Raw genomic sequence first — 16,900 nt, 5'->3', positions numbered from 1 at the left:
TGGACACCTGCGTTATCGATCAGGTCTGATCGATAATCCTCTTCATCTTTATCTCCTCCTTTTCCTCTCCCCTGCATCACCTCCTCCGCCTCGTCTCCCACTCTCCTCCTCCACTCCTCTGTCGCCTCCTCTTATTCATCTTCATCTCAAGCTCCTCTTTATCTTAGTCTCCTTGATTTCTCCTCATCTCCTCCTCCTCCTCCTCCTCTTTATCTTAGTCTCCTCTTCATCTTCCTCTCTTTTTCTCCTCCTCCTCTCAATGTTTGTGTTTAGATCCTTGTCCCTGAGTGGGCTACAGCTCCGTTGATCTTGTTATGAATCATAATCAAGGATGATGGTTGTTGATTCTCACTTTTGATTTATTTATGTTGCTGCTTTGACCGTTTTGTGTTTTGCAGGAATATTTTCTACTTTTGTCGTTTTCTGTTCATATCGTTTCCTCCTCTCTCCACCTGGACTCACATCTCCTCAGGGGAGTTATCAAGTGTTGAGGTCGTTGCTCTTTAAAGTCACAGTGACTCAGCATTTTCATTTTCAGAGGGACACAACTCTTTCAGATATCAAACCTATATATAGTTTTCAAATATATACATACACCTAAGATATAATTTAATATATATAATAAATGAATAAAGATTCAAACCCAAAGTATCAGTTATATGTTAGAAAGCCATGGACAGTAGAATTAAAGTGATTCATGATAATGTCAGTTGGAGGTAGCTCCTCCCTCTTGAGTCTCCTTCGTCCAGGTGCTCGTGTCCTCTGGTCACGTTTCAACACTCTCATATTCATAAATAGATAATCAGGAAGTTCACAGCAGCAGGAACATCCAAGCTTCATGAACACGTCTAGCTGGACAGAGTGATGAAATCTGAAAATGAAAATGTCCGACACCAGTTGATGATTCCATAAACTATATAAAAAAGGCTTGGATTAAATTCCCTGTATGTTGAAGTTTGGACGATGTAGTGAACGAGGCCTTGATTCCTCACGTGACTTTAAATGAGGATTCATACGCAGCTGGTGACCTGGTCCAGTGTGGAGCTGCTCTGACTGTTAGCTGCTTCTCTGCTCTGAGTCTTCCTCCCTCTACCACTCTGCCTCTCTCTCTCTCTCTCTCTCTGTCCGTCTATCTCTCTCTCTGCCGGGTCTCTGACATCCATCCGTCCGTCTCCCTCCTATCTCTCTGTCCATCCAGGCTGGATTGATGTAACCTGGGATGCTGGCGGCTCTAACTCTTACCGTATGGGCGCTGAAGGGAAGTTTGACCTCAAGCTTGCTCCAGGGTTCGACCCTGAGTCGGCTGCCACAGCGCCGTCACCCAAACCTGTCTCATCCACTGTTTCAGGCCCCGCCTCCTCCACGGTGGGACCCTCCGTGACGCCGGCAGCCATCGGCGGCACCACCACCACCACCTCCTTCTCCTCGTCTTCCTCGCACCAGCAGTTGTGGAGCAGCCTGGTGAAAAATAACTGTCCCGATAAGGGCGGGGCCACGTCCCTGGGCGGGGCCAGCTCGTCCAGCAGGAAGGGCAGCAGCAGCTCCGTCTGCAGCGTCGCCTCCTCCTCCGACATCAGCCTGAGCTCGTCGGCCGGGCTCCCGGGCGTGGGGGGTCCGCGGCTGGAGAGGAGGGCCGAAGGGCCGCTGCTGGACCAGGGCTCCGGAGCGGGAGGACTCACCGGCTCCGACGGACACGAGCCCATCGTGGTCCTGTCGGCGGCGGCGGAGGGCGGATCCGGCTCCGCCTCCAGCTCTGGAACGCTCACCGCCGACACGCCCGCCCCCGGAGACGAAGCCAGGAATAAGGACTCGTCCGTGGCGGCCATCGACCCGGCAGCAGCCATCTGCATGGGGCTGGTGAGCGTGAGCTCCCCCGACGTCAGCTCCGTGTCGGAGTCTTCCAGCAAGGACACGCCCCCCCAGAGGCCTCTGTGCTCGCTGGCTAACGCCCGGCTGTCCGTCAGCTCGCTGCTGGCCGCCGGCGCTCCCATGAGCTCCAGCGCCAGCGTCCCCAACCTGTCGTCCCGCGAGGCCAGCTTGATGGAGTCCTTCGTCCGCCGGGCGCCCAACATGTCGCGCACCAACGCCACCAACAACATGAACCTGAGCCGCAGCAGCAGCGACAACAACACCAACACACTGGGCCGCAACGTGATGAGCACAGCCAGTGAGTTCTCCAGCACCACCCACACCACCGTAACCAGTGTAACCACAGCATCACCACATGAACCATTAAGACCTGAGCTGCTGAGACAAGCCTCCATGTTGTTACTAACCCTCTCAGCCTCTGAAGCAGAGACATGAAAAGTATTGATTCATATTTTATAACTTTTCTCTTAGTCGTGTTTCCAGTGGGTTTCTCCTGAGCCCAGTCACACAGTCATCACTTCATCCAGATGTTCATACCTTATTATGGTATGGAACATCTGGAGAAGCTGATCTCTGCACTCAGCTCAGACAGAAGGAATCAGACCTGAGATCAGATCCAGTCTGTGTCCTGCAGCCAATCAGCAGCCGGGCTGTGACCCACTAACCCTCTGTGTGTTGCAGCTTCTCCTCTCATGGGCGCTCAGAGTTTTCCTAACCTCACGTCCACCGGCACCACCTCCACCGTCACCATGTCAACCTCCATAGTAACCAGCAGCAATAACGTCGCCACGGCAACCACCGGTCTGTCAGTGGGCCAGTTGCTAAGCAACACCCTGACGACCAGCCTGACGTCCACGTCCAGCGAGAGCGACACGGGTCAGGAGGCGGAGTTCTCCCTCTATGGTTGGTACACACATACACACACACACACACACAGACACACACACAGACACACACACACACACAGACACACACACACACACTCACACACAGACACACACATAGACACACACACAGACACACACACAGACACACACACTCACACACACAGACACACACACAAACACACACACACTCACACACAGACACACACACAGACACACACACACAGACACACACACACACACAGTAGTGAGGTTACTCAGTGACATGATGCGTTCTCAAACACCTTGATCATCACATCTGAAAGCCTAACCCTAACCTGCCCCCCCCCCCCCCCCCGCCCAGCTGCTCAGAGCAGTCTAACAGATTAAATACGTCCATGTCTACACCTGAGTTTTGGTTTGAGAGTCAAACTAATGTTCATCACTTCAACAAACTGAACTCTCCTGTAGAACCTGAACTTCTCTAAGTCGTGTTTCTTCAGATTTCTGCAGCTTCTGGTCGTTGATGTTTAAAGTTGTGAAATGATATGAAATAAGAAAAGCTGCAGACGTTCACTTTCTCTGTGATGCTGTTGTATAATGAAAAGAATGATTTCATCCACATTAGCTCTGATCCAATGTCCTGCAGACTTCCTGGACAGCTGTCGGGCCAACACGCTATTGGCCGAGCTGGACGACGAGGAGGACCTCCCCGAGCCGGACGACGATGATGACGAGAACGAGGACGACAACCAGGAGGACCAGGAGTACGAGGAGGTCCTGGTACAGAACCCTCTTGTGTTATGGGTTTTACACCAACAGTCACTGGGAGTGAGTTTAACCCTAACCCTGACCCGTCCTGCAGGAGGAGGAGGAGTACGAGACCAAAGGAGGACGCAGGAGGACGTGGGACGACGACTTCGTCCTGAAGAGACAGTTCTCTGCTCTGGTTCCCGCCTTCGACCCCCGACCAGGAAGAACCAACGTCCAGCAGACCACCGACCTGGAGATCCCACAGCCTGGTAACACACACACACACACACAGACACACACACACACACTTGTCCTAGTTTTAGATTTTGTTTTGTGAAAGGAGATAATTCTATGTTGATTTAAATAGAAACTTGACGGTGAATAAGTCATCGACTCACAAATCAAATCTTTCAGCTGGTTTCTGAGTTTGACCTTTCCTCACTGATCTGGTGCTTGTGCTTCAGGAACTCCTCGCTCGGAGGTGCAGGAGGAGGTGGAGTGCGCCCCGTCTCCTCACCTCGCCCTCACCCTCAAGGTTGGTTCCTCTCTACTTTTGTAACGTTGAGCTGAACTCATCACCGACAGGAAATAAAAACATAATGACAGAATCCCAGAGAGTCGGCGCTGGTCTCATGAAGCACGTGTGTTGGTTCAGGTGGCCGGGCTGGGAACCACCAGGGAGGTGGAGCTTCCTCTGTCCAACTACAGGTCCACCATCTTCTACTACGTCCAGCGCCTGCTGCAGTTCTCCTGCAGCGGAGCCGTGAAGACGGACAAGCTGCGACGCATCTGGGAGCCGACGTACACGTAAGAATCAACTCCGATCTGAACCTGAGCTCCATCTTCTCAGATGGTTGAGGTCTGACTGTGTCTGTCCCTCAGGATCATGTACCGGGAGCTGAAGGACGCCGATAAGGAGAAGGAGAGCGGAAAGATGGTGACTCACACGTTACACCACGCACCACCACAGTCACTGGTTGTCTTTATACACAGTCATGTCTCATCACACCTGTTCCCCTCCTCCAGGACTTCTGTGAGCTCAGTGTCGGGGGTCGTTCTGGCGGCCTGAGCCCGAGTACAGTATCGGCCAATCAGAGCAGTGAGATCCTGGGCGCGGCCCGGGAGGCGGCCCAGGCGAAGGCGGGCTGCAGCCAGAACGCCTGCGGCGTGGAGGACGTCCTGCAGCTGCTGAGGATCCTCTACATCATCGGAGGAGACGCCAGCTCCAACCCCCGCTCGCTGCAGGAGGGTAGGACCGCCCTCTGATTGGACCACACGTCCTGACACTCTGATTGGACCACACGTCCTGACACTCTGATTGGACCACACGTCCTGACACTCTGATTGGACCACACGTCCTGATGCTGAGAAGTTTGGATTCATTCTGATTTGATTTTGTGTTCAGATGTGGACGAGCTGCAGTTCAACGCGTCTCCAGAGGAGTTCACCAGTAAGAAGATCACAACCAAGATCCTGCAGCAGATCGAGGTCAGTCAGCACCAGACAGGAGCTGTGGTGCCGGTGGGTCGATGCCCGTTGGTCCAGGTCTTTGAACTGGTTTATTTCTGTTTCCCAGGAGCCTCTGGCTCTGGCCAGTGGAGCGCTGCCCGAGTGGTGTGAACAGCTGACCTCCAAGTGTCCTTTCCTCATCCCCTTCGAAACCCGACAGCTCTACTTCACCTGCACCGCCTTCGGAGCGTCCAGGTGAGCCTGAGGGACAGGTCCTCCCCTGACTCCTCCCCTGACTCCTCCCACTCTCCCACAGTGAGCTGACCACTGAAGGAAGTGACCTGAAGGTCCTCGAGCCGAGGAACAGACACGAGAAGAAAATCGTTCATTTAAAGATTCATTCACTCTGTTCTTTATATACTCTTTGTTGTGGGAGTTCATTTGTTTCATTGTATTTTTCTATTTATTTATCTTTCCTCCTCTGACCTCTGACCTCTGACCTCTGTCTTCAGGGCGATTGTGTGGCTGCAGAACCGACGGGAGGCGACCATGGAGCGCTCCCGGCCGTCCACCACAGTGCGGAGGGACGATCCCGGAGAGTTCCGGGTGGGCCGTCTCAAACACGAGCGAGTGAAAGTCCCCCGTGGGGACGCCATGATGGAGTGGGCGGAGTCTGTCATGCAGATCCACGCCGACAGGAAGTCTGTGCTGGAGGTGAGACGTGTTTCCAAGAACTGAGGAAACCATTTCTACTGAGAGACGTTTAAGACATGAACATGGACTAATCAGGCTTGTGTGTGTGTGTGTGTGTCTGTGTGTGTCTAACCCTGTGTGTCCAGGTGGAGTTTCAGGGGGAGGAGGGAACCGGCCTCGGCCCGACTCTGGAGTTCTACGCTCTGGTGGCTGCAGAGTTCCAGAGGACGTCTCTGGGCGTCTGGTTGTGTGACGACGACTTCCCCGACGACGAGTCCCGACAGGTCAGACTCACAGAGCGGCTGATACCATGTGGGAGGTCAAAGGTCATGGCTCTGTTTGTCCTCAGGCTTCTAAGTGCCCAGTGACGTGAGCGTGTGCTGCTGGTTTCAGGTGGACCTGGGTGGAGGTCTGAAGCCTCCTGGGTTCTACGTGCAGCGCTCCTGTGGTCTGTTCGCGGCCCCGTTCCCTCAGGACAGCGAGGAGCTGGAGCGCATCACCCAGCTGTTCCACTTCCTGGGCGTCTTCCTGGCCAAGTGCATCCAGGACAACCGGCTGGTGGACCTGCCCGTGTCCCAGCCATTCTTCAAGCTGCTCTGCATGGGAGACATCAAGTCCAACATGAGCAAGCTGCTCTACCAGTCCCGCAGCTCGCCCCACGGCCACGACCCCGACCGGCCCTACCTGCACCCCTTCCTGCTGCTGTCCGAGGTGCAGTCCGAGGCGTCCACCGAGGACAGCCAGGAGACCTACTCCGTGGGCAGCTTCGACGAGGACTCCAAGTCCGAGTTCATCATGGACCCCCCCAAACCCAAACCCCCGGCCTGGTACCACGGCATCCTGACCTGGGACGACTTCCAGCTGGTCAACCCCCACAGGTCAGAACGCTCTGCTCCTCGTTCTCCAGCTCTTTTTTTATTTAAAGGAAGAAAGAAGTGAAGATCAAAACGTAGAGGAGGAAATAAAGATGAAGAAGAGGGAGGGGAATGAGAAAGATGAGGAAACAAGGAAAACATAGAAGGAAGTAGAGGAAAAGAAGGGGAAGTAGAGGAGTAAGGAGTAAAAGAAGGGGAAGTAGAGGAGTAAGGAGTAAAAGAAGGGAAAGTAGAGGAGTAAAAGAAGGGGAAGTAGAGGAGTAAGGAGTAAAAGAAGGGGAAGTAGAGGAGTAAAAGAAGGGGAAGTAGAGGAGTAAGGAGTAGAAGAAGGGGAAGTAGAGGAGTAAGGAGTAAAAGAAGGGGAAGTAGAGGAGTAAGGAGTAAAAGAAGAGGAAGTAGAGGAGTAAAAGAAGGGGAAGTAGAGGAGTAAGGAGTAAAAGAAGGGGAAGTAGAGGAGTAAGGAGTAAAAGAAGGGGAAGTAGAGGAGTAAGGAGTAAAAGAAGGGGAAGTAGAGGAGTAAGGAGTAAAAGAAGGGGAAGTAGAGGAGTAAGGAGTAAAAGAAGAGGAAGTAGAGGAGTAAAAGAAGGGGAAGTAGAGGAGTAAGGAGTAAAAGAAGGGGAAGTAGAGGAGTAAGGAGTAAAAGAAGGGGAAGTAGAGGAGTAAGGAGTAAAAGAAGGGGAAGTAGAGGAGTAAGGAGTAAAAGAAGGGGAAGTAGAGGAGTAAGGAGTAAAAGAAGAGGAAGTAGAGGAGTAAAAGAAGGGGAAGTAGAGGAGTAAGGAGTAAAAGAAGGGGAAGTAGAGGAGTAAGGAGTAAAAGAAGGGGAAGTAGAGGAGTAAGGAGTAAAAGAAGGGGAAGTAGAGGAGTAAGGAGTAAAAGAAGGGGAAGTAGAGGAGTAAGGAGTAAAAGAAGGGGAAGTAGAGGAGTAAGGAGTAAAAGAAGAGGAAGTAGAGGAGTAAAAGAAGGGGAAGTAGAGGAGTAAGGAGTAAAAGAAGGGGAAGTAGAGGAGTAAGGAGTAAAAGAAGGGGAAGTAGAGGAGTAAGGAGTAGAAGAAGGGGAAGTAGAGGAGTAAGGAGTAAAAGAAGGGGAAGTAGAGGAGTAAGGAGTAAAAGAAGGGGAAGTAGAGGAGTAAGGAGTAAAAGAAGGGGAAGTAGAGGAGTAAGGAGTAAAAGAAGGGGAAGTAGAGGAGTAAGGAGTAAAAGAAGAGGAAGTAGAGGAGTAAAAGAAGGGGAAGTAGAGGAGTAAGGAGTAAAAGAAGGGGAAGTAGAGGAGTAAGGAGTAAAAGAAGGGGAAGTAGAGGAGTAAGGAGTAGAAGAAGGGGAAGTAGAGGAGTAAGGAGTAAAAGAAGGGGAAGTAGAGGAGTAAGGAGTAAAAGAAGGGGAAGTAGAGGAGTAAGGAGTAAAAGAAGAGGAAGTAGAGGAGTAAAGAAGGGGAAGTAGAGGAGTAAGGAGTAAAAGAAGGGGAAGTAGAGGAGTAAGGAGTAAAAGAAGGGGAAGTAGAGGAGTAAGGAGTAAAAGAAGAGGAAGTAGAGGAGTAAAAGAAGGGGAAGTAGAGGAGTAAGGAGTAAAAGAAGGGGAAGTAGAGGAGTAAGGAGTAAAAGAAGGGGAAGTAGAGGAGTAAGGAGTAAAAGAAGGGGAAGTAGAGGAGTAAGGAGTAAAAGAAGAGGAAGTAGAGGAGTAAAAGAAGGGGAAGTAGAGGAGTAAGGAGTAAAAGAAGGGGAAGTAGAGGAGTAAGGAGTAAAAGAAGAGGAAGTAGAGGAGTAAAAGAAGGGGAAGTAGAGGAGTAAGGAGTAAAAGAAGGGGAAGTAGAGGAGTAAGGAGTAAAGAAGGGGAAGTAGAGGAGTAAGGAGTAAAAGAAGGGGAAGTAGAGGAGTAAGGAGTAAAGAAGGGGAAGTAGAGGAGTAAAAGAAGGGGAAGTAGAGGAGTAAAGAAGGGGAAGTAGAGGAGTAAGGAGTAAAAGAAGGGGAAGTAGAGGAGTAAGGAGTAAAAGAAGGGGAAGTAGAGGAGTAAGGAGTAGAAGAAGGGGAAGTAGAGGAGTAAGGAGTAAAAGAAGGGGAAGTAGAGGAGTAAGGAGTAAAAGAAGGGGAAGTAGAGGAGTAAGGAGTAAAAGAAGGGGAAGTAGAGGAGTAAGGAGTAAAAGAAGGGGAAGTAGAGGAGTAAGGAGTAAAAGAAGAGGAAGTAGAGGAGTAAAAGAAGGGGAAGTAGAGGAGTAAGGAGTAAAAGAAGGGGAAGTAGAGGAGAAGGGGAAGTAGAGGAGTAAGGAGTAAGAAGAAGGGGAAGTAGAGGAGTAAAAGAAGGGGAAGTAGAGGAGTAAGGAGTAAAAGAAGGGGAAGTAGAGGAGTAAGGAGTAAAAGAAGAGGAAGTAGAGGAGTAAAAGAAGGGAAGTAGAGGAGTAAGGAGTAAAAGAAGGGGAAGTAGAGGAGTAAGGAGTAAAAGAAGGGGAAGTAGAGGAGTAAGGAGTAAAGAAGGGAAGTAGAGGAGTAAAAGAAGGGGAAGTAGAGGAGTAAGGAGTAAAAGAAGGGGAAGTAGAGGAGTAAGGAGTAAAAGAAGGGGAAGTAGAGGAGTAAGGAGTAAAAGAAGGGGAAGTAGAGGAGTAAGGAGTAAAAGAAGAGGAAGTAGAGGAGTAAAAGAAGGGGAAGTAGAGGAGTAAGGAGTAAAAGAAGGGGAAGTAGAGGAGTAAGGAGTAAAAGAAGAGGAAGTAGAGGAGTAAAAGAAGGGGAAGTAGAGGAGTAAGGAGTAAAAGAAGGAGGAAGTAGAGGAGTAAGGAGTAAAAGAAGGGGAAGTAGAGGAGTAAGGAGTTAAAAGAAGAGGGAAGTAGAGGAGTAAGGAGTAAAAGAAGGGGAAGTAGAGGGAGTAAAAGAAGGGGAAGTAGAGGAGTAAGAAGAAGGTAAAAGAAGGGAAGTAGAGGAGTAAGGAGTAAAAGAAGGGAAGTAGAGGAGTAAGGAGTAAAAGAAGGGAAGTAGAGGAGTAAGGAGTAGAAGAAGGGGAAGTAGAGGAGTAAGGAGTAAAAGAAGGGGAAGTAGAGGAGTAAGGAGTAAAAGAAGGGGAAGTAGAGGAGTAAGGAGTAAAAGAAGGGGAAGTAGAGGAGTAAGGAGTAAAAGAAGGAAGTAGAGGAGTAAGGAGTAAAAGAAGGAAGTAGAGGAGTAAGGAGTAAAAGAAGGGGAAGTAGAGGAGTAAGGAGTAAAAGAAGGGGAAGTTGGAAGACGTGGAAGCAAAGGAGGATAAGTAGACGCAGAGAACACGTCTCATCTTTTCTGCTTTGTTCCACAGAGCCCGTTTCCTGAAGGAGCTCAAGGAGCTGGCGGTGAAGAGGAGGCAGATTCTGGCGAGTAAGAGTTTATCTGAGGACGAGAAGAACACCAGGCTGCAGGACCTGATGCTGAGGAACCCGCTCGGCTCCGGACCCCCCCTCTGCATCGAGGACCTCGGGTAAAACACACAGAGCGCTCCCCATGGGCTCCACATCTGGTTCTAGACCAAACAAATGGAGACCAGAAAAACAGATCCATCAGAAAGTACAGAGGAAAGTTTAGATACATCAGGATTCTCACTGTGAGGAAAGTTGAGTGATTCAACAGCTGATGTCAGAACAGTCACTGTTCTCTCAGAACCTTCAGCTTCATACGGAACCTGAGTCACGACCTGAAGCTTCAGGATTTGTCTTTCAATCGTTCAATAAACGTGTCGAACCTGAGATGAACAGAACCTGCAGTCAGGATCAGTTTGAGTCTGAACTGAAGTATGAAGATGACATGATGTTAGTGAACTCTGAGCCGAGAACAGAAACGTGTTTTTAGAGCGAACGCATAAGAACTCGTCCAGAGCTTCGTGCTGAGACGCTCTGGACGCTCTGCACCTCCAGGGAGACACGTCAGGATTTAGAGAAGACGCACTCGGCTCCAATTCACTGTGTGACGGAGAAGATGAAGTGTGTTCATGTGATGCTGGACAGTGTCTCACTCTGTCTCACTCTGTCTCTCTCCCTCTGTCTCTGTCTCTCTCTCTCTCTCTGTCTCACTCTGTCTCTCTCCCTCTGTCTCTCTCTCTCTCTGTCTCACTCTGTCTCTGTGTCTCTCTCTGTCTCTCTCTCTCTCTCTGTCTCACTCTGTCTCTGTCTCTGTCTCTCTCTCTCTCTCTCTCTCTCTCACTCTCTCTCTCTCTCTCTCTCTCTCTCTCTCTCACTCTCTCACTCTGTCTCTGTGTCTCTCTGTCCAGGTTGAACTTCCAGTTCTGTCCGTCCTCGAAGGTTCACGGTTTCTCTGCAGTGGATCTCAAAACCAACGGAGAAGACGAGGTAAGGACGAGTGTCTGACGCTGACGAGCAGGAGGTGTCCGTTGTGTAGATGTTAACACTGTGTGTGTGTGTGTGTGTGTGTGTGTGTGTGTGTGTGTTCAGATGGTGACCATGGAGAACGCTGAGGAGTACGTGGAGCTGATGTTTGATTTCTGTATGCACACTGGTATCCAGAAGCAAATGGAGGCGTTCAGAGGTAAAGCACTCGTCACATGACGCCACTCGTTTTCTGTAGAAAAGAAATGAGAGTGAAATTCAAACTTCTCCTCCTCTCCTCCTCTCTCTCTCCTGGTTCTCCTCCTCTCCTCTCCTCTCCTGGTTCTCCTCCTCTCCTCTCCTCTCCTCCTCTCTTCCTCTCCTCTCCTGGTTCTCCTCCTCTCCTCTCCTGTCCTGGTTCTCCTCCTCTCCTCTCCTGTCCTGGTTCTCCTCCTCTCCTCTCCTGGTTCTCCTCCTCTCCTCTCCTGGTTCTCCTCCTCTCCTGGTACTCCTCCTCTCCTCTCCTGGTTCTCCTCCTCTCCTGGTTCTCCTCCTCTCCTGGTTCTCCTCCTCTCCTCTCCTGGTTCTCCTCCTCTCCTCTCCTGGTTCTCCTCCTCTCCTCTCCTGGTTCTCCTCCTCTCCTGGTTCTCCTCCTCTCCTCTCCTGGTTCTCCTCCTCTCCTCTCCTCTCCTGGTTCTCCTCCTCTCCTCTCCTGGTTCTCCTCCTCTCCTGGTACTCCTCCTCTCCTCTCCTGGTTCTCCTCCTCTCCTGGTTCTCCTCCTCTCCTCTCCTGGTTCTCCTCCTCTCCTCTCCTGGTTCTCCTCCTCTCCTCTCCTGGTTCTCCTCCTCTCCTGGTTCTCCTCCTCTCCTCTCCTGGTTCTCCTCCTCTCCTCTCCTCTCCTGGTTCTCCTCCTCTCCTCTCCTGGTTCTCCTCCTCTCCTGGTTCTCCTCCTCTCCTCTCCTGGTTCTCCTCCTCTCCCTCTCCTCTCCTCCTCTCTTCCTCTCCTGGTTCTCCTCCTCTCCTCTCCTCTCCTCCTCTCCTCCTCTCCTCTCCTGGTTCTCCTCCTCTCCTCTCCTGGTTCTCCTCCTCTCCTGGTTCTCCTCCTCTCCTCTCCTGGTTCTCCTCCTCTCCTGGTTCTCCTCCTCTCCTCTCCTGGTTCTCATCCTCTCCTCTCCTCTCCTGGTTCTCCTCCTCTCCTGGTTCTCCTCCTCTCCTCTCCTCTCCTGGTTCTCCTCCTCTCCTGGTTCTCCTCCTCTCCTCTCCTCCTCTCCTCCTCTCTTCCTCTCCTCTCCTGGTTCTCCTCCTCTCCTCTCCTGTCCTGGTTCTCCTCCTCTCCTCTCCTGGTTCTCCTCCTCTCCTCTCCTGGTTCTCCTCCTCTCCTCTCCTGGTTCTCCTCCTCTCCTGGTACTCCTCCTCTCCTCTCCTGGTTCTCCTCCTCTCCTGGTTCTCCTCCTCTCCTCTCCTGGTTCTCCTCCTCTCCTGGTTCTCCTCCTCTCCTCCTCAGAGGGTTTTAACCGAGTCTTTCCGATGGAGAAGTTGAGCTCTTTCAGCCATAAGGAGGTCCAGATGATCCTCTGTGGTAACCAATCACCTTCCTGGACTTCTGATGACATCATCAACTACACTGAACCAAAGCTGGGTTACACCCGAGACAGGTATGTACACACACAGACACACAATACACACACACACAGACATAGACACAATACACTAACACACCTGAACCCCCCCCCCCCAGTCCCGGCTTCCTGCGGTTCGTCAGAGTTCTCTGTGGGATGTCGTCTGACGAGAGGAAGGCCTTCCTTCAGTTCACCACCGGCTGCTCCACGCTGCCCCCTGGTGGCCTCGCCAACCTGCACCCCCGCCTCACCATCGTCAGGAAGGTAAACGCTTTCTTCTGCATTGATGTTAAAGGTTTGTGTTCACATGTGATGTGTTTAAATACCCTGAACGGAGGTGGGACAGCGGAGCTTTGAGGAAAATGTCTCTAAAAAACGGATTCTATTATAAACAACTCATTCTAAAGAGTCAAACTTTATTTCCAGCTGATTTAAGACGGCGCCCGGACTCTGATTAAAACAAAGTGATGTGAGATGTTTGTCAATCAACACTGGTTTTGCCGCCCCCCCCCCCAGGTCGATGCCACAGACTCCAGTTACCCATCGGTCAACACGTGTGTTCACTACCTGAAGCTTCCTGAATATTCCTCAGAGGACATCATGAGGGAGCGTCTGTTGGCCGCCACCATGGAGAAAGGCTTCCACCTGAACTGAGCGCCGCCGCCGCCCTGAGCTCCTCTCGTCTGCCGCCGCGTGACTGACAGATCAGCTGATCCGAGCCAGCCTGACCGCTGGAGGGGGGGGGGGGGGTCATGCAGATTGAAATGAAGCTGCCTCCTCACATCCTCAACACCTCCTTCATCTTCATCAGCAGCAGCACCCTCCTCCTCCTCACCCACCTGAGCTGCTGTGTGTGTGTGTGCTGACCTTCCTCCTCGTAGCTTCAGTTTTCAGTTCCTCCTCCAAACAATCACCGCCCCGTTTCTGTTTTTATTTTTTTGTTCTTTTGCTTTTTGTTTTGTGTGTGTGTGTGCGTGTGTGTGACAGTTTTGGGGTTGTTCCTGGCCGGCTGTAGGGGTCAGAGTGCATTTGGTGTTTTCTTTTATGATGAAGCTGTAGAGACAGAAACACTGGTCGTGTGCGAGGCACATGGAAAGAGAAGACAACGTGTCAGCTCTGCTCTCCTGTATTTTCTTTGTATATTATAAACATTTATTTAACTCAAGTTGCAGTTTGAGGTAAACAGATATTTTCAAATGTGTATGCTCCAAAAAAATAATCATTAAAATGTTTGCAAAGTATGAAGTAAAGATGGAGTCCTGTAGTTTGTGGAGGGAACCTTCGTCTTTCCGACGCTCGGACCGCACCCTGAACTCAACGTGTGAAACAGAAAACTCCTTCCTGAGATTTATCACTTCACCTTCTGGGTTTGACGTGAACTGATGATCCTCAGGTCAGAGTCTGATTTATTGACAAAAGATCAAGATCAGCACATTTTTAATTCAGAGTGAATCATCGTAGGTTCGATTCCCTGCAGTTCAATGTGTTTACATCAGAGTCCTCTGATCTCCAGAGAAGTTCATGACATGAAACGACCAGAGCACAGACTGTAGATGAAGATGGACAACATGGCTGTTCCCAAAGAGGGAAGCCCAATCATCTGGATCGCCCCCTGGTGGCTGTGAGCAGCACAGGTCCCAGACTGCAGCTCCTCCATGTTAGCAGATGAGACATGGACCAATGATTGTCAATGTTTGGTTTGGTCACAGCCTGAGGTGGAAACACATGCTCATCTTTATCCAGGCTGTGGTGTGGCGTCTCAGCTGTCGGCCATCTTGTCGAGGGCGGTGAGCGGCGCCAGGATCCGGCCCTTGTTGGTCTCCACGATGTGTCCGTTCTGGATCATCTCGTCCAGGATGACGTGGACTCGGTCCAGGTTGAACATGATCTGCTGACGAGTCAAGGAAACTAAACAAAGAGGCATTCACTGACATCACGTAGCGTTGAGTTGTGACGTGCAAGTCGGGTAGAAGGATACGTCCAGTTCACTCTGCAGGGAAGCAAACACAAATACACAACTGGTGACCACACTGAGCACATCACATCGACACCAGGGTTTTGAGTCATGTGTTTCCAAGGTGTGTGTCTGTGTGAGCTCACCACTCGACTAAAGTATTTATCCAGAACCTCCACAAAGTTGTGGACCAGCTCGTAGACGGAGAGCTCGTTCTGTGGGAGACGGACACAAAACCAGCTTTGATCTTTTCATTCATGAATTTTTATTTTATTTTAAATATAAATGATAGACGTTGATCCATGTTTATAAAGTCCAACCAATCACGAGTCCGTCTCAGCTGTCAATCATCAAATAACTGATTAATCCCAAACTGATCAGAAACACTACAAACATCAGAGAGATGAGAACGACCTGAAAGGACACAAACATCTTTACAAACATGTATTTAACCTCTACTCTGACTTTTCAGTTTGGTCCATGTCCCTTCTGCTAACATGGAGGTTTATGACCTATACTGCAGCCAGCCACCAGGGGGCGATCCAGATGATTTGGCTTCACTTTTGGGAGCTGTCATGTCGTCCATCTTTGCTCAGGCACCTCGAGCTAACTGAGCAGGACTCACCTCTGCGTCCGTGACAGCGACCACGATGTACAGAGCCGCGTACTGGCGGTAAACCAGTTTGAAGTCCTTGTACTCCACGAACGAGCACTGGGGAAACAGGAGCTCAGCTGAGTGAAGTGGGAACACTCTCTTCCTGTAAAGCTACACAGCGTGAGCACTCGGGTACCTGCTCCTTCCTGCGGCTCAGGCAGCATCGCACCACGTCAGCCTCTAGCGCCGCCCTCCTGGTCAGCTCCACGGGCTGGTAGTACCGGGACAGTCGGGTCTGACCCTGCCGGTTCACCATCAGCACGAACTGGATCATCCTCTGAAGCAGCAGCAGGCCCACGGCTCCAGAGCATCGACAGGAACACGAGGAACCGTCTGAATCAGAACTTTCTACAGGAGCCTTTATGGATAGTGCTTCACTAAGAAATACAAATCATCAAATTAAATAAAACAATAAAGTGCAAACAGGTCAAATGACTCAAAATAAACAGATAAATGAGGTTGAACTTTGACCTTTAGGCTCCATACGCTCTCACCTGTTTGGCTGGTGCTGATTGGACAGCTGTGATGACGTCGCCTTAAAGCGACAGGTGAGACGTTTGAGGAAACACTGTTCAAATGAAAATCTTCATGTTTTAAATGTGCCGCTCTGTGGACCAGATCCTGAACACTTTCATTTTAACAGAAAGAATATAAGGTTGTTAAAGTACGAAAAGTACAGCCTGTATTAAAACCTTTACACTGTTTTATTAATGAATTACATTAGAAATTACTATGTTTAGTCTTATAAACAGGTTTCAGGGATTTCTGACTTTCCTGAACCTTCTGAATGCAACATGCCGCTGTGTTAACGCATCAGATAAAACCGTAAATAACCCAAATAACCGTAAATAACCTAAATAGCCTAAATAACTTTGATTTCATTTACCGGCAGATGTGTGTAGAAAGCGGCTACATGAGAGCCGTCAGCCGGGCTGAAAACAACTCAGGCTAACCGGATCCAGACTAACAGGATCTAAGCTAAGCTAACAGGATCAAGGCTAAGCTAACAGGACCCAGGCGAATGGCTGTTAGCTCGTTTCATTCATAGATATATATATATATATATATATATATATATATATATAAAGGCTTTATATATATCTATGGTTTCATTCACAACCCCAATATGACACAGCGAGACATTTCCGTTTCCGGTGAAAACAACAAGCTAACCTGTTAGCATTTAATGCACAGTTACCATCCAGAAGTGGTGCGTTCACTGACACCATAACAAATAGTAAATAAGAGCGTTTGGAGTTCAGTCCGGGTCTCAATCTGCTGCGCTTCGGTTATTATGAATAAAGAAGACACATAATAAACCTCTGTCCAGTTAATGAAACCATATGAACATTAATTAGAGTAAATGATTAATATAGAAATAACTCCAGGACCATAGATATCACAGAGATGTTTGAAGGTCATTAGGAGAGTTTACATCGTACTTAATGATTTCTGATGTATTTTTTGATTTCAATGTGTGAAAGGTTCATTGTGTGAGTTTCAGGGAGAACCCTCCTTCAGGTTATAGAAGCACAGAGGGTCAGTGGATGAAAACCCTGCTGCTAGTTTAGATTCAAAGATCTCATTCTAAACTAAATGACTCTAAGTCTCTGGTGTTTACACAATAATGGAAACAGAATTATGAACGTCTTATTCAATTTATGCCAATATAACTAAATCCTTCACATGGACCTTAAAAATATGACCTGCAGACACATGTATAGTGTTCGACTCTGAAGTGCGAAGATAAAGTTACAGTAAACACCCTCTGCTCTGTATATAACATCATGTGCTTGTGCTCAGCTCGTTGTTTCTGTCACGGTGTCTAGGTTTGATTCCCACGGAGCAGAGAGAGACCAATGAGACAACAACCTCTTCCATTTCAAGACACTATTCGCTTTAT

At 49.7% G+C, this 16,900-nt stretch overlaps 2 protein-coding genes across 2 annotated transcripts in view; one reads left to right on the top strand and one right to left on the bottom strand.

Annotated features, from left to right (window-relative positions):
- hectd1 (HECT domain containing 1) overlaps positions 1 to 13,638 on the top strand; it is a 30,070-nt gene extending 16,432 nt beyond the window's left edge. Inside the window, 19 exon segments of the mRNA XM_062396905.1 lie at positions 1,199 to 2,167; positions 2,551 to 2,772; positions 3,382 to 3,592; positions 3,594 to 3,754; positions 3,950 to 4,020; positions 4,141 to 4,292; positions 4,368 to 4,422; positions 4,512 to 4,734; positions 4,891 to 4,973; positions 5,062 to 5,189; positions 5,447 to 5,648; positions 5,774 to 5,911; positions 6,021 to 6,505; positions 9,769 to 9,927; positions 10,714 to 10,792; positions 10,895 to 10,988; positions 12,274 to 12,424; positions 12,508 to 12,652; positions 12,905 to 13,638. Of these exon segments, the coding sequence (XP_062252889.1) occupies positions 1,199 to 2,167; positions 2,551 to 2,772; positions 3,382 to 3,592; positions 3,594 to 3,754; positions 3,950 to 4,020; positions 4,141 to 4,292; positions 4,368 to 4,422; positions 4,512 to 4,734; positions 4,891 to 4,973; positions 5,062 to 5,189; positions 5,447 to 5,648; positions 5,774 to 5,911; positions 6,021 to 6,505; positions 9,769 to 9,927; positions 10,714 to 10,792; positions 10,895 to 10,988; positions 12,274 to 12,424; positions 12,508 to 12,652; positions 12,905 to 13,042 (3,866 nt within the window). The 3' untranslated portion in view covers positions 13,043 to 13,638.
- Positions 13,234 to 16,151, bottom strand: ap4s1 (adaptor related protein complex 4 subunit sigma 1). Its single transcript, XM_062396953.1, has 6 exons — positions 15,492 to 16,151; positions 15,134 to 15,374; positions 14,968 to 15,054; positions 14,489 to 14,557; positions 14,367 to 14,378; positions 13,234 to 14,276 (listed from the first exon to the last, which is right to left on the bottom strand). The coding sequence occupies exons 2-6, from the start codon at positions 15,269 to 15,271 to the stop codon at positions 14,148 to 14,150; spliced, it is 435 nt and encodes a 144-aa protein (XP_062252937.1). The 5' UTR covers positions 15,272 to 15,374; positions 15,492 to 16,151; the 3' UTR covers positions 13,234 to 14,147.
- Between the last annotated feature and the right edge of the window lie 749 nt (positions 16,152 to 16,900).

This window comes from Platichthys flesus, chromosome 10 (genome assembly GCF_949316205.1).
Source record: "Platichthys flesus chromosome 10, fPlaFle2.1, whole genome shotgun sequence".
Lineage (NCBI taxonomy): Eukaryota > Metazoa > Chordata > Actinopteri > Pleuronectiformes > Pleuronectidae > Platichthys > Platichthys flesus.
The sequence above is the reverse complement of the archived record's forward strand: the minus strand, read 5'-3'. Positions and strand labels throughout refer to the sequence as shown.

What these genes read in the sequence shown, in the direction of transcription:
- ap4s1 (XM_062396953.1), bottom strand. Translation starts at nt 15,271, where the DNA reads ATGATCCAGTTCGTGCTGATGGTGAACCGGCAGGGTCAGACCCGACTG. An exon ending in TGAGCCGCAGGAAGGAGCAG is followed by an intron (nt 15,055 to 15,133) that starts GTACCCGAGTGC and finishes CTGTTTCCCCAG; the next exon opens with TGCTCGTTCGTGGAGTACAA. An exon ending in TCGCTGTCACGGACGCAGAG is followed by an intron (nt 14,558 to 14,967) that starts GTGAGTCCTGCT and finishes CGTCTCCCACAG; the next exon opens with AACGAGCTCTCCGTCTACGA.